The 17,184-nt window shown below is 40.2% G+C and overlaps 1 protein-coding gene across 2 annotated transcripts; it reads left to right on the forward strand.

Annotated features, from left to right (window-relative positions):
- Nucleotides 1-5,678: 5,678 nt before the first annotated feature.
- On the forward strand, nucleotides 5,679-11,319 carry nop9 (NOP9 nucleolar protein; the record flags this gene model as incomplete). 2 transcript variants are annotated; one of them, XM_083889181.1, is made up of 12 exons in its annotated part: nucleotides 5,679-5,694; nucleotides 6,382-6,649; nucleotides 6,772-7,008; nucleotides 7,090-7,275; nucleotides 8,370-8,477; nucleotides 9,576-9,717; nucleotides 9,820-10,012; nucleotides 10,133-10,273; nucleotides 10,397-10,516; nucleotides 10,648-10,860; nucleotides 10,953-11,058; nucleotides 11,165-11,319. In XM_083889181.1, the coding sequence occupies exons 2-12, from the start codon at nucleotides 6,433-6,435 to the stop codon at nucleotides 11,317-11,319; spliced, it is 1,818 nt and encodes a 605-aa protein (XP_083745307.1). In that variant the 5' UTR covers nucleotides 5,679-5,694; nucleotides 6,382-6,432. The 2 variants fall into 2 exon arrangements, with proteins under 2 accessions (XP_083745307.1, XP_083745306.1); XM_083889180.1 differs by having other exon boundaries at nucleotides 6,772-7,275.
- Nucleotides 11,320-17,184: the final 5,865 nt, after the last annotated feature.

Genomic DNA, 17,184 nt, shown 5'->3' on the forward strand with positions numbered 1-17,184 from the left:
TTTGACAACAAAAGTCTCCTGTTTGTGGAAGATGATGAATGGTTTGTAGAAGAGTGGATGTCTCCGGGTCTTGAATATGAAGCTAATGCAGAAGTGCAAACTGTTCTTAAAGTAGACATATTCTACCATATTTCTGCAAGTGAACCTAGTTCCCTGGTAAATGCAAATGAGACACAGGAAACTACAGCGTCAGCATCACTGAGGCTCCGGCAGCTAACAGCAGTTAGCATTTGGAAAAGCCTTAATTTTTCCCGACTCTAGCCGGCACATTGCCGTCATATATAAAATGTATCCACTGGACACTTAAATCCTCTGAGGCTGGAAGTTTGTGTAGAACTCTGCACTGCACTGTGGAGCAAAGAATAGAACACTTCGCCAACTTCCGCTCTTCCGGATACTATTGCACTCGCCTGCACTCTCACGTTTTTTTAAAGACAAAGTGGAGCTCCGCGAGACAACAATTCCAGGAATGTCTCATTGTGACGTAGCAACGAGTGCGGAAGTCAACATCGCGTGTTTTATCTCCTGTACTTAGACTGAGGAGGACCACAAAAACATGACTGAGTCATCTCTGCCTACTCATAGGGCCTCCAGAGTCCCAAATGTAAGTATTAAAATGATTAAAAAGTTGATTTAGCATAATATGTCTCCTTTAAATGGCCTCCAGGGGTCAATTCCATCCCTCCATCTTCTACCGCTTTATCCTCCACATGAGAGTTGTGTGGGGAAAGGTGAGGCACACCATGGATAGATCTCCAGTCCATCACAAGGACACATGCGGTTTCCAATACATGTTCCCAACACGCTTGTGTTTCTATTACAATATAAGTGCCTCCCCAACGTGGATTTAAAGTGTCCAATTGGGACCTAATCCTCATATTGTATGTTTTTCAGACTGTGAGAGGAAACAAAAGTCTATGAAACTTTGTCCATCAGTCAGTAAACATTTTTTTCCTGAGGGCTTTACAGCCTCACACATTCTTACAGATTGTCTTGAACGCACCATAGCATTCATTATGATAGTTGTGGTTGCATGTTGCATGATTAAACACAGATGTCACACATGATGGTGATCTGCTGCTTATGCACTTCTTTTCTTGTCCACCCCCGAAAACTAAGACAGTGCAAGAACTCAAGGTTTCAAAACAACATCTTATAAAAAAAAAAAATGGGTGATGTCACAGTTGAATTCCCATGTTTTTTTGTTGTTAATATTTGAGCGAGGATGAGGTCCCCAGATTTCAACAATCCCTCTGACTGTAGACTGCAATTCTGTAATCCATAGAGTACCATCACGTAGAAATATTAACACATGCTTATACAGAGTCAATACAGAGTGTGTATGTATTAAATCATGACTTGTACACCAGGGGGACTGTCAGATTACAGCAGTCTGTGATCATGGAGGAGAAACATGTGTTTGTGTCCTTCCACAGAGCAGGGCGTAGGAATTTTAACACTCAGTGTTAGTTTATAATAAGTTTACAACTACAAGCTACAACAGAAAACAGACAACAACAAACACCCTAAAAGTATGCAGAACTATTGTATATTCAGTCATGAATAAAACAGGTTTATCATCCTTATAGCTGATATTGACACAGTCCCCTATGTGCAGTATGTGAAGAATGATGGAGCATCATTCAGGTGTGCCTTATTCTGGATTCATGTTTTTCTACACTCTTAGAAATAAGGGTTCTAAAGGGGTTCTTCTACAAGGGCTGAGGTTCTACCTGTAACCACTTGCTTCTGAAAACCCCTTTCTAGAAGAAAGGGTTTTTCAAAACCCTTTCTAGAAGAAAGGGTTTTTCAAGGGTTCTTGGTAACACTAATGGTTCCAGTAAGAACCATTTTGATCCAGAGAACCCTTTAAAACCCCTTTCCTGAATAAAGGGTTTTACAGGGTTCTTGGTGGAACATTCCAAAAGGGTTTTATAAAGGTTAAAAACGAGCAAAACTCTGTAAGAAAACCAAATTATTTCTGTAAAATGACATCACATTTTATGTAAATTTTCTTTTGAATGTGAAATAATAACCTTTAAAAAAAACATAATAATAATGTAATATCATATTATGGTTAATTACTTGTAATTCTAGAGGTACATCTTTAAATTACTGCAAGTATCTGTTAATTTATATAATATTATATTGTCTTATGGGAAATGGTAATAAACCTGTGAAAATACAGAACATTGTATGTAAAATTACAGGTAAATATGCACAAATGCAATAAAAAATATGAATAATAATATTAACGTAATCTTACATTGTGGTTAATTAATTGTCATTTTAAACATAAAACCTAAAATGACTAAAAATATCTGTAAATCTACTATCATGTCATTGTTTTATTGGAAAACAGTAAAAATCTGCTAAAAATTACAGAAGATTTTTTGTATAATTACTTTTTTCTCTTTTTACAGTGTATCTTTATAAAGGTTCCACCTGAAGCCAAAAAGGGTTCTCCTGTGAGGACAAGCCGAAGAAACTTATATGGTTCTACTTAGCACTTTTATTTCTAAGAGTCTAAACTTGTGTTTTCCACTATTATATGATGATGAAAGGAGCCTGTGAAAGGGGGGAAAAAACCCCAGAAGTAATAAGGCAATTTATATTTTTGTTGTAATATCATGTGTGTCTTATCACCGGCTCCACACGGCCGTGATAAATGACACGGACAACATTCGCGGCCTCTGCAAATCGGTGGGCGTGAGAGGAAACATGAAGGTGACTCGGGTTCACAGAGTGTTTGAGTATAACAGATGGGCTCAGGTCCTGACTCTCAACGCTGTGTACGTGGGAAACCGAAGGAAAAAGGTGCCTGACTGTACACTTGTGTTATATTAACTGACAGCAAACAGGTGAGAAAGACAATAAAGGAGCATAAAGCTGCCATTCATCGTATGCAATGCATAAGTAACTGGCACAGGCATGAGCCATTGATTTTCCTGTGCTTTGTGAGTGTGAGTGAAAATAGCGCTGGCATGTGCTGTATTGACATTCCTCTGTTAAATAATAACCGAGTTCCTCAAGCGTTTTTTTTCTGTTACGCTGCCATCAAAACACACAGCTGTATTAAGGTGTGGCCACTCGAACCAGATTCATGAGTTCAGCCCAAAGGAGTTCTGGGACAAGGATGTTCTCCACAATGCCGACGTCACGTCGTCATCCTCTCACCATGGAAGACCTTTGAAATCGCTGCCTTCTCACAGACTGTGTGCTTTAAATCATTCATAAGCCTGTGATATGAAGAACATGTGTAAAAAGTGGCGCTGATGTGATGAAATGAAACGAAACGCGCGTGTGTGTGTGTGTGTGTGTGTCTGGAAATTCTCCATCACCTGCAGTGTTTCATTCACAATTTGCTGCACGGCAGCTGATTTCATGCACTGCTCTCCACTGGTTGCTTTGCAGATGAACACAAACAGACAAGAGGAGCACAGCTGCACCAAAAAATATATATATATACAGTATATATATATATATATATATATATATATATATAATTTATTGGTTTCTCTTCTCCTGAGCCCTCAACCCCCATCTCTTGCTAGGAAGAAGAAGAAGAAGAAGAAGAAGAAAAGGAGTTCCTCCTTGTGTGTACTGCAAAAACAGAGATATTTTAGATAGGAAAATTCCTTCCTGGAAAATTAAATGGAGCAATTTATTGATTACTTGACACTGTTTTTGGAGTCTCTGTGGTCAGTTTTCTTCTTCTCTGTCTCCAAGTGTTGCAGCTCCATTACAGCACTTATTACACAGGTATATTAAGATATTTTCTTTCTCTTTTTTCTCTTTTGCAATGCCACCATCTCCAATAGTCACATACAGAATGTATACTAATGTGAAGATTGTGTACTAATACGATACCATATATATGGGGGGAATTTTTTTTTCCAAATCTACAGACATTTTACTGTTTAAAAAAAAAAAAAAAAACATTTTATGTAAATTTTCTTTTGAATGTGAAATAAATATGTTAATGTACCTTTAAGAAACATAATAATAATGTACTATATTATGGTTAATTACAGGTATCTGTTCATTTATATAATATTATATTGTCTTATAGGAAATGGTAATAAACCTGTAAAAAATACAGAAAATTGTAAAATTGTTAAATATTTACAAAAAAAACCCCATAATATTAACGTAATCTTACATTATGGTTAATTTACTGTAATTTTAAACATAAAACCTAATCAAATTACTGAACATATCTGTAAATCTACTAGCATTTCATTGTTTTATTAGAAAACAGTACAAATCTGTTAAAAATGACAGAAGATTTTTAGTAAAATAACTTTTTTTTTTTTTTTTTTTTTACAGTGTATCGATTACATCTTGCATTTAGCAAAACTAAATGCAAGATGAAAAACTTCAGGGTTCTCAATGAAGCACAAATTCACTTACGTAATTACACAAAAGACATTTCCATACAGATTCTAAATATTATTATTATAACAAGTGTTTTATTGTGTTTGTGTACTTGTTTTGATTCAATTTTTATAGTCATTTTCCTGAACTGTGCCTTTGCCGAACGTTCCCATGGGAATAATAAAGTTAGTGATCGTTCATCTTGTGATCCTTGTGATCGGCCTCTGCTCCAGACACAGATCACACCTTCACCGTGAACCTTGTTATGATCAGGGCTTGTCTTGTGTCATGCTGTTGTCGTCACCATGGTTACGGTTGTCTGTTTTCCCCCCACCCCCGATTAAACATGTGTGGGCATATAACCTTGGGAATCTCAAAATCCTCCACTTCTCTTTATCATCTCTCCTCTGCAGTAGCTATAATTAAACACCCTATGAGGATAAAAGTAATTACTTTGAATTCAGATTATAATCCCCTTTCTTCTTTTCTGGCAATTTACTCATTGAAGCTATAAAGTGTCTCATTCCATGGAATATAAGTACACGCCCAGAGTCTGTACAGTATAGTGTGGAAACTCAACTATAACCAATTTTAGAATTAATTTTGTACACCAATTTCTCACATTCCCTGTTGTTTATAACACATGCTTTTCTATTTATACCTGTAATCTTTTATTACCCATAGTGGGACTAATACATTATTATCTTATCTTATAAAAAAATATCAATAACAAACCCTGCTTTAAGAAGTTAAGTTCAAAATAAGGTTCTGAGTGACGATCTTACAGAAATCTGTTCTACACTGAACACGCAGCTGGTCTGGCATCTATCAAGGACAGTGTAAGGTTTCCTGTATGATATCATAAGCTCCTGTGACGTCATTAGATACAGTAGCGACATGCCTTGGGTTATAGTCCACATTACTGGACCATGCTGCCCTCTGGTGGCTAGAACCTGAGTCTACAACCCCAGTATTTAAAAAAAATGATTCGATTATAATTTGTGGCACCAGTCAGATTAAGTGGGTGTCATTAATGACATATCAGGTATTGCATTATTATAAATGTATACTTTTAATATAAAATTAAAATTTTAAAATATATATATATAAAAAAAAAAAAAAAAATCAAATGACATCCATAAAAACAAGGTCATAATTCAGGAGTATAGTGTAAATACATGAAATATACAATAAAACAACGAAAGCACGTTCATATTTAGCATTAGTTTGTTTACTGGAGTTAAGTTTAACTCCGCCCTCCGGCGTGACGTCATCATAACGCGACAGCAACACACCGCCTGTCTGTCCGTGTTACACGTGAGTAAAAACCTTATTTGTGTTTACTTCTACATTTATCCTACATGTAGGTCTAGTTATAAATGAATAGTTATGATGTCTCAGTAACCATTTAACTATTAATTTCATCAAATGACGAGCTTGTGTGTGTGTGTGTGTGTGTCGCAGACCGTGTGCAGACCGTTTACAGTCTCTCGGGCGACTTTTAGCCCTGACTCCGTTCACAGAACACTCACATTTAGTTTGTCACCGCTCGTCGGCGGTTATATCGACGTTATAAAACAATACAAATTACTTTACCTGAAACGTTTTTAGCCGCAGAGAAGTTCGGCATTCGTGTCATTTCCTCATCCGTTACATACATCTCGTTTACACGGAACATTCTACTTCGCCTCCATATCAGTCCCACAGTGATTGATCCAGAAGGAGACGTAATAAAATTAATTCACATTAGTGAAATAACATTTACAATTTTTCCACACACAGCAAAAAGGGAAATGTTTATATCGTCACAAGCCTATTACACATCCCTGAATATATTAAATTAAATTAAATTATCAAATAAGTAGCGTTTGGTCTAATCATATACACTACCATATACCATATACACTACTTGATCTTAATCAATTATTGATTTGTTTTATGCAAATCGGTTTTTAACTTAAACCTGATATATATGATAATTTCAATGTCTGTTCCCTCTTTCAGACACAAGTGCTGATTCTCTCACACCAGCCACAGATTGTAAAGGTCACAGTCATGTTGACAAAAACAGAGGGAAGGAAGCCACAGAAGGGAGGAGAAAAAAAGAGGAGACACACTGGTGATGATGATGATGATGGGGAAGGAGGAGAGGAGAAGAAGAGGAAGGGTCCTGGAGACGGTGTGAGGAAACGTCTCGATGCCCTGAGCGTCGGCTATTTCCGACGAGTCGGGGAACGGCTCGGTGAAGGATTCGAGGACGATGAAGAGAGAGGTGAGAATGGAATCATCAGTGAGAATCACGTTTCATCACAGTTGTCCTTCTGAATAAAGCAGTGGAAGGTCAACACGGAGGCTGTGGGTAATCCCATTTGACACTCTTCTGATCTCCTGCAGGAATGTTTGTGGAGAACGTCCTCTCAGAAGTCAAAGGTAAAGCGATGCTGGTGGCAATGGACCAGACGGGAAGCATCACTCTGCAGCGGCTGCTCCCGTTCTCCAGCCTGGAGCAGGTGGCCGAGCTGCTGGCAGAACTCGGCGGCGACTCGGGCTTGCAGTTTAAAGAGGTTTCTTGCGATCGGTGTGGCGGCCATATTGTGGAGAGTGCAGTCAGACAGATGTCCAGGTGGACGGGTAAGATTAATGTTCCACTTGAATTTGATCACTTTGTACAGTCAAATCCTTTGTCGTTAAAACAGTGTTGCTTGTTTTTAGAGCCTGCTGAAGAAGAGGAAGAGGTGAGCTGTGGAGCCCTGGAGGCGCAGGTGTTGTCTCTAAGTCAGGTGGTCAGAGACAACGTCGAAGAGTTCATCAAACACGTTCACGGCTCGCATGTGGTGCGCACACTTTTACACGTGTTGGCAGGCTGCGTGGGACCCCCCCGCACTGAGTCTCATTCAGGTATAAACACACCTAAACAGTAATGAACACATTTAAAGTAGTGCTGGGCACTAGGTTAACACATGACACATGCGTTTCCATGACGACTGAAAAAGACACGCATGACGTTTACGTGCCGCGCCACCGAAGTCCAGGCACCGTTTACCAGTTAGCTCCGTTAGCTGCATTAGCTCCTTTAGCGCCGTTAGCGTGCCTACAGTGGAACTGGAGCGGTCTGTTTATTACCTGTATTACATACGCGTGTACCTGTGTACTTGGCGTTACTTTAGAGACTTATTTTAACATAAATATACAAAAAACTTTAATTTTTAATCCGGAGTCACGTAAACATGACGTCACGCGCGTCTTTTCCGGTCAGTCGTCATGGAAACGCACGTTAACGCGCCCAGCACTGATTTAAACGGCATTGTTAAGTTTCTGTAATGGTTTAATATACCAGTATGTAGAAGCTCTTTAAACAAAATGATATTTTTAATGCTAAAATATAAGTATTATTGTTATCAAACTGCAGAAATAGTAAAGTGGCATCTAAATGTTGTAACAAATGCAGGACTCGTATATATTAAACTCTAGTTGTTTGTTGAGGCTGCTGTAGGAAAAATGATGTCACAAGATGGCAGCCTTTGTAAAGACTCCTTTTCTGTGAAAACGTAATTTTTTGTTTTATTTTAAAGCGATTATTTACATATACAAACATACTTATGTATAGTATATTCCATTAGAGCCAATAAACCCTCTTAAGTGTGACCCAGAACATTCAAATATAATCAGTAAAACACAATAAATAGAAGAAATTTCATGAAAAGGTCTCTGGTAAAAGTACGTCTTCATCCTCAGCATTGTGACACCGCGTTGCCCAGTATCAGGCAATCGTGTCATCAGATGGTCCTAACCAGGCAGAAAATGTCAGAGAAATAATTTCACCCTCTCTCCGCTTTGTAGTGAAGCGAGACAGAGAGAGAGAAAAGGCTGTGATTTGCTTGCTAGTTCTTTGAGGTTTGTCTCGGGACACTTGCGCCCCGGAGGCATGTGAACGTTGATCTCGTATTCGTGCCGTGGCATTCTCTTTTCACATTACTGTCCTCTTCCTCCAGGTGCGAGAGATCGCAGAGCCGCTCCTCAGCTGACTGACTTTGAGATCCCCACGTCGTTCTGGTACGAGCTGAAGAGCCTCACGGAGACCTTGATGGAGAACGCCAATCGTGAGTCTTTCATCAAACCCTGGCACCACGGGTCCTTGTTATAATTAATCACTGAATATAAAGGATGTGTCCTGTGGTCAAGCGTTTCACGGAGGGAGAATGTTAATATCGCAAAGCATCTGTATTTACCGACGAGCTGTTTGGTTCATTAAATATCAGACCTTATTCCAGACCTTAAACTCACAATGTTCTCAAATGTCTTGATTAGAGCTGAAACGATTAATCGATGAATTATTCTCTGATTGTTTTAGCCTCTTAAAGGTGCATTATGTAATAAAACTAAAGCAACTGGCCATAAAAGCCTCCTAATATGTCACAGAGACTCAGGAATAATGTTCATATAACAAACTGAACTCACCAACAAGTCTCAGCTGCCGAGCAACCACGAGTTGCCAGTTACGTCAGAAAACGAAAGCTTAAAGACCTCGGTGTTTTGAATTTGAATGCAGTAACCTTTTTTGGCCACATTCTTACATAGGGCGCCTTTAAATGTGAATATTTTCTTTGCTCCACATAACAAAGAAATCATTAAAAACTGAATCGTTTTGGTTTGTGGACAAAACAAGACATTCGAGAACATCGTCATTTCCAGGTTAGACGCGATTAATCGATTAATCGTGAAAATAATCAACAGATTAATAGATGATGAAAATGATCGTTAGTTGCAGCTCCAGTCTTGATATACGTTTTACTGTCACAGAGGAAAGAAACCAGATAATATTGACATATAACAAGCTGAAATCAAATACTAATCAAATACCGCTTGTACCCGTTCTTTCGATCGCGATCCATCGCTCTTGACCATATGTGAGGGTACGGACGGAGATCAGCCGGTAGATAAAAAGCTTTGTCTTTTGACTCCGCTCCCTGCTTTATAGTCCACTTCCTGCGCTTGGTTCACTTGAAGCGAATGCACCCTTAAACTCCTTCACTTGGGGGTAAAGACTCACCTAGAGTAAGCGATCCCTTGGTTTCCTGCTAAACCTGCGAACCTATCCAGTGAGCGCTGTAGATCACAGAGCGAGGACGCCAACACACACTACATTGTTTGCAAAGCAGAGAGAGTCGTAATCCTCTTCCCCTCCCTCCCTCTTCTAGTGAGCGTGACGGACGGCGTTGCCAGTGCAGTGTTCCAGACCATGTTGTCTGTGAGTCACAGAAAACGGCCCAAACTCTGCAAACAGCTCCTCAAAGGCATCACGGAGTACCTGACGAGTCGCAGCGCAGCTCCTGGAGTCAGGTCAGGCCGGAATTCTGCTCAAATAAAGTCCAGCAATAAAATGGATGTACTGTAATCGCCACAGTTGTTAACAGAAAATACTGCTTTTGTTTCCCCTGATAGTCCGCTTCTGGTCTTTCTCAAGGACCAGGCTTCCAGTCACCTCCTTGAGATGATCATACAGCTATCCCACAAGCCCCTTCTGCGCGATCTCTACAAGAATCATCTCAAAGGTCAGCTGGTCGACCTCGCGCTCCACCCGATCGCCAACTTCCCCATACAGAGGCTGACCGCGGCCTCTGCCAAACACAAACTGGTGAGTGTTAGCATCTGTTTGAGCAGCGCGGGCGACAGTCATTCTGTCTCTTCAGACGTAAGTGAATCCTTTCTCCTTGTGTGTGTGCGCGTCTTCCTCCACACGTTTGTGTCTCTGCAGTTCCCGAAATTGTTTGACGAGCTGGTCCAAGGTGTGGAGGCCATCTTGGCCGCGGGTCACATGGGTGTCATCATCCAACTGGCCGAGAGCTGCGCAGAGAGCGAGGAGAAACAGGACGAGATGATGCAGTGTCTCTTACATGTAAGGCCCACAGCAAACGGCCTTGTTTTCTGTTCATCTGTCATTTTCTTTACGACAATAAAACCACTCGAGGTGATTGATCTATGGATAATGGAAACCCCCCGTTGACGCGTTTCCTTCCAGGCGTTCCACTGCGCTGAGCCTGGCTCCCGTCTCGTCTGCTGCCTCCCTCTCTTCATGTCCCTGCTGGCCTATGAGGTGTACTACCACACGGAGACGGACGAGGGCAGCACACAGACAGAGGTGAGCAGCTGAGAGGCTTTAAATCATGTCATTAGTGGCACGACTGTAATTGCAGTCTGGATAAGTAGTGCAAAGTTGCACTTGCAAAGCCTTTGAATACCAATGAATCCCTCCGATCGATCACGTTCCAGGTCCCACTGTCGTCCATCTGTTACCACGGCTCACGGCTGGTGCAGGCGTTGGCCAAGTTCAAAGAGCGCTCGCTCCTCCTCAGCAGCCTGCGCACTCTAAAACCCGACGACCTCCTGAAGCTGGCATCTGACCCTGCGGGCAGCCATGTCCTCCAGGCCCTCATCACCACGTCCAGTGACAAGGGGAGGGGCAAGATCCTCAGGAGACTGGAGGTATGAGGAGTGGCGGCTGTAAAGAGTGAAATGAAATACGTAAAAAAAAGTCATAATTGTGTTTTTTTCCTCTGTACCACACCCTCCCCCAGGGTCTGTACGTCCAGTTGGCCTGCTCCAGACTGGGCAGTCGTGTGCTTGAAGCCATATGGAACAGCGCGTCAGTCAATCAGAGGCAAAGCATCGCACAGGAACTGGGTAACGCAGACACCGCAGGAGCTTTCACTCACATTTGCACAGGTTTATTCAGCTCAAATGCAAACTTGTCTCTCTCGCTCTCTCTTTCTCTCTGCGTCTCTTCCAGTTCCCAGTGAAAGCCAGCTGAGGTACGATCAGTTCGCTCGTCATGTTTGGGCCAAATTTGCCCTCTCCCACTTTTTACACAGACGAGCCCACTGGCAGGAAATACAGACTGGAGAGTCCAAGAAGAGGAAGTTGTTCAGTGACTTACTGGAGTAGAAAGTACACACAAGTACAATGTTTTTTATCTTGTCTTGATTTGAAAATAAATCATTAAAAATAAAATAAATCTTTTTGTGTTATGTGCAAGATGTGGCCTGTAGGGGCTGCTAGTGCACCATTTACTTTTAGAGCCTATGTGTATATATACATATATGTATATGTGTATATATGTGTGATAAACATTTATGTATGTATATATATATATGTGTGTTTATAAATATATATATATATATAGAAACTTTATGTCTTTATTGGCTATAATATATATATATATACGTATATGTATATGTATATGTATATGTATATATATATGTATAACATTCAACCTGATTAAGGTTAAGGTTGAAAAACCAGGTCAATAAATCAAATATCTTTAGGCACAGAGCAGATTAAAGTGGTAATAACAGATTTAGGTGGCAATAAAACAGCAGATGATACCAGATTAACAGATATAAAGTGGCTGGAGCAAGTCCCAGGGTTAAAACAGTCGTAGATGAAATTATTAGATTAAATATCTAAGTACTAATCAGTCAATTGTTGCCACCTGACTCCAGAGCCCAGCTCAGTTTTCAAACTGATCTGAGGCCTGCGCCCTAGTCACGTCACGTCACGTGTCCTCAGAGTGGAAGCCAGAGAAATAAATTCGGTCTGCTGTGAAATCGCTCCGTGCCGCACAGCCTGTAAGGAGACACATTAGCTGAGTCACAGAGGAGATCGTGGATTAGAAATTGATTTCAAGGAAGGAAGGGAGGACCTTTTATCCTGGCAGATGCTTCACTGTGGAGAAGCAGCGTGAAGCCGAGGAGCCACGTTTGTAAGACGACGCGTCTCATTGGTGATGGCACCAGCCAATTTGAAGAGATTTCACTATGGGCTCAATTCAAAGTTATTATAGTTTTTCATTATTTTTTGTTTTTATTTGTTTTGTTTTTTAGTTCAGAGATGAGAGTGTTGAGTTCAGGGATTAAATAAATCCTGAAATTTAGCCTGATACTGACCAGGCTAACTCCACAGGATAAATCTCCATGGTAACTTATGTCATAACATATCCTGCTTTTGAACAACCGGATCATGGATAAATTAAGCCAGGATGAGCAACATAGCCCGGCTTAATCCCTTATCCTGGTTATGTGCAACGGGCCTCAGGAGCTTAATCTGAGGAAAAACATGAGCAAAATTAAAGAAAACAAACCCAACAAAATGAATGTGCAGATATTTATGTCTCACATTGTAAACAAAAACAAACATTTGATTTTGAATGAATGAATGAATGAATGAATACTGTTTCCAAGACATCCTTGTATGAATTTTGTATGAAATCAATAAATTTTCTCTCCAATTTGACTTAGTTTTACACTCACACAATTCAGTTTCAGTTGGTATGAATGTTTCTTTATCAAAACCTAACTCTAGCGTCTCATGTGAGAATGAAAAACAGAAACAGCATATTCATTTAAATGGATTCTACCTTAATAAAACTGCTGTTAAACAGTGTGTCAAGAGTTTCCTCGAGGTGTGAATGCGACTCCGGAGGCACCGCTTCAGCTGTGCGATCATCTCACAGCTGTACGTTGTGTTCGAACAACAACATCCTGTGATTTAATAACACGGTGCAACACATAAACACAGCATCAGCACAGGTAAATAAGTCTGTGTTGCATTAATTATACATCAGTAAGGTTTCTCTCTATTTTTAGACAGCATTAGCTTCATTTTTGTCTCCTCTCTCCACCCAAATACATTTAATCTGGTGCTGCTAAACCTATTTGACCCACAAAATGAAGGTTGCATTGTGTATAAAGTTTAATATCTAGATGTAGTTTATATATAAAAGAACTATAGTTTGTTGCATTTATGAACTTTAAGACCGACAAGACAGAAAACTGTTGACATTCCACGACTGTTTTTGCAGACCTAACACTTTAAACAAAAAGTCGATACAAAAAGTCGAACTATATACATATATATATAACTATATACACATATATATACATATACATCTATATATATATATATATATATATATATAAATATAACTATATACATATATATACATAACTATAAATATATACATATATATATAACTTTATACACATATACATATATATATACATATACATATACATCTATATACATATATATAACTATAATATGACATCTTAATCAAAAAATAATATGAATTTTGTTTGTAAAACAGTACATTTGAATATAATAATAAATATATCAATACAAACTGGTGTATAAACCATCATAGAAGCATATTTGTTTTGATGATTACCGATGCTGTTAATATATGGCAGCTATGTAATAAATATAAATAAATAGTTATAGAAAATAGAGGTTTCAGACATCTATCCGTATATAACCTCATTCATCAGTCGCAGCATGTCGTGATTCTCTGGCCATATTTGCTCTGCCGTCGTCTCCTGACCTGCTATTAATTAGCATCGGTGGAAACGTGGAGAGCGTAATCACATAATGAGGCCTGATCTGTGCCCTTTCCTTCAACCCGCTGTTACAATCACTCGGCTCGATGGTTTCCTCTGGGCTTCCTGCTTTGACCAAAAACCACTTTTTAATTGCGGGCGCTTTCACTCTCAGCGTGATGTTCAAAGGCAGAGACCGCGGCTCTGGATTACGCTTGTGTTCCCAGCTTTTTTAGTTGTTGTGTTATTAACGGAAACTGTGCGTGGATAATCAGCTGTGTGCACTCGGGGGGAACGGTGACCTTTGGTGTTCTAAGAACCACAGGTCCTTGAGAACAAATCCCGTTGAGATTCTCCAAGGGGTTTTAGCGGCGCTTCCTATGGTGCCACTTATACCAGACCAGTGCACGGCCGTCACTGCAGCCTCTCCGACATCCATCTTCTACCGCTTTATCCTCGATTTATAGCAGTGAGTCTCAAACTCAAATCACTTGGGGCCCAATGAGCATCTCGACCGGTCAGGAGAGGTCCATACTGAGGGAAAAGCAAAAAAAACTCTTTCTTTCTCTCGAGAGATTCTCCAAAGCGTGCTTTTTTTCCGAATACTCTGTGTCCAGACTTTTTAATAAACTTCTCACTACAGCTCAATAAACTGCCCTCTGGAAAGGGCAACCAGAACAAGTACAGCGGGAACAACTCTAGTGTCTTGATGGAGCTTTATTTCACACACTACTTAATAGGTTGTAAAAACCGACAAAGCGTGCGGGTTCTGATGATCGGTGACAGTTAAAAGAGAGTAAAAATAGAGGTCAACCTATTTGGTGACAAAGCTGTTAGCTGCTATAAGCTTTAAATCACATCACAATACTCCATCATGACCATTTTCCAGCAAATTCAAAGTGAGTGAAAAGGGGAGGCTTGTTTTGACACAGGAAGTAAAATCAAAACAAGGTGCGCACACTAGGAAGAACTACAAAATAAAACAGGAAACTATCAACATAGATCCCACTGTTGGAGCGTGCATAAGTTAGCAGGAGGTTTGATATTCGTTTTCGAAAGACATTTTCTCAGTCAACAAATAGACATTTTCCCATTCTGATTGCTGTAGTAGGTGCCGATGGTAGGCAGCTACTTACTACAGGTGCCGTTGTGTTGATATCTGCCATTATTGTGAAACAGTATGAAATTAAGTATTTAAAAAATTCACCAAAAATCAACAAATCGACATTTTCCCATTCTGATTGCTGTAGTAGTTGCCAATGGCCAAATATCAACAAAACTTCACCTGTAGTAAGTAGCTCAGTTCAGTTTATTGTCCCAAAAGGGAAACTTGCCTTATAGTCAGGTACATACAGATAGCACAAAGATACACAAAGGACTGGTTGTTTGTCTCTATATGTGTGGCCCTGCGATGGACTGGAGGAGCTCTCCAGGGTGTACCCCGCCTATCGCCCTATGTTAGCTAGAATGGGCACAGCACCTCCCGCGAGGATAAAGCAGTAGATGATGATGGATGGATGGACCAGCAACATAGGAAAACAAAAACAGAAAGAACTTAAAGACAGAGGGAGAACATGCAGAAAGAGCCTTGTTCTGACTGGGTCGATTAACCCGGGTCTTCTTGCTGCAAACACAAAAGTGCCACTACATCACCCCCCCCCCCCCCCCCATTATCCACCGTTACACTTTACACCTTCTCACCAACGTGCCCACACTCACACCTCAGGAAAACACCACGCATCTCATTAGCGATGCACCGCACTCACTGGAAATAGTCTTTGGGCTTTGGTGCAAAGTGAGGAGTAACTTTGACAGCTGCTTTCACGCTCACACAGTAGGTGGTTTTTATGTCTGTCTGTGCTACTATTGAGAGCGGGGGGGAGAAAAAAAAAACTACAGAATGAGTCAGCGACACAAAGACAGTGAGAGGGAGGATTTGTGTCACCGTTTGAAAGACTGATGAGGTGCGACAAAAAAGAAGAAGTCGTCGTCGTCATCGTCTAATGTTTTCCTTGTTTCCCACGTTTGGGTTCTCCCGCGCGCCGCGCGCTTGTCAAACGGATGCCATTATCTGACAGCTATCCGACCTCTGCGAGTGTGATCAAATCTGTGAGACATGAAATCAAAGCTGGATGATGGGAATCCAGATGAGTTCACTTCACCTCTGATCACCACCTTTGTCTCTGATTCACCTCAAAAAAAAAAAAAAAAAAAACCCAGACCGGGAAAAACCTCCTCTGTCTCTGTAAAATCAACATAAATATAGGAACGTCAGAGATGCCAAAGGACTCTAAGACTCCGTCTCCTTGACAACAGTCTCCAAGCAACCACTACTCCTCATACGTCTCTCCCTCCATCATCTATCTCCCTCCTCAACCACCCTGTCTTTTTTTTTGTGCCACTTCGCTTCCCTCTGAAGAGTCCAGATAGTTACTACTGTACCTGTGTCAGAACAGGAAAATTGCAGCCATCTCATGAAATCTCTTGTAATCTCACGTAATCTCACGGGAAATCCTACTTTTCACACATCTGCTACAATAAATGTGGCAGTTTTTCTTCTCGCTTTGATGATGATTTCGAACTTTTTTGGATTACTGTTCTTCAAGATAGTCCATTATTTACACCATGAAAGTATCTATATCTATATATACATATATAAATAGGAGTAAACCTGAGCTCACTCCTATTTAACCATATGTTTTGGTCTCGTCCAACATTTATACCCATATAAATAAATACTTTAATCTTTTTATCCTTGTGAGTTGACATGATCTATGTTGTGATTTGGAGGAATATAAATGAATTTTATTTTAAATTGATCACTACAACATCCTGGGGAAAAAAATTAATAATGTAGTTTCCACAGTTTTGTGTGCAGTTATTCATTACGACAAGAATTCAAGAGTCAATAAAGTCAACAAATAAAAGATTACAGCGGCACAATGCTGCTGGAAACTGTATTTACATTCTCGTGATTGAGCAGATCACGTGACGACGGATGGATCGCTCAGAAACTCATGTTCGGGCCTGAATCTTGAAGTCGCATTCCTTTCCATTCGAGGATCAAATTCTCCCCAGATCTATTTTCAAACCTGAGATTTTGTTATAGCCACAAAGTGATGATGCAGCATCTTAAGCCCCAGTCTGTCTCAAGGACCCGTGACTCATCTGATGACCTGTCCTGGTCTCCTGCTGCTCCAAATAGCTGTAATGAGACATTTATTTGATATATATATATATATATATATAAAAAAGGAATGCATTTGCACGAGGCTCGTTCAGGAAGTCAAACAAAAATGCATTTTTATTGTCAGTGGAAAGATGTCAGTGCATCGTAGACAGTGACAAACGTGTCGAACGCCATGCTGGATGACATGAGATGTTTCCAGAACATTCACACACACACACACACACACACACACACACACACACACAC

The sequence above is a fragment of the Microchirus variegatus genome (genome assembly GCF_963457635.1).
Source record: "Microchirus variegatus genome assembly, chromosome: 5".
Lineage (NCBI taxonomy): Eukaryota > Metazoa > Chordata > Actinopteri > Pleuronectiformes > Soleidae > Microchirus > Microchirus variegatus.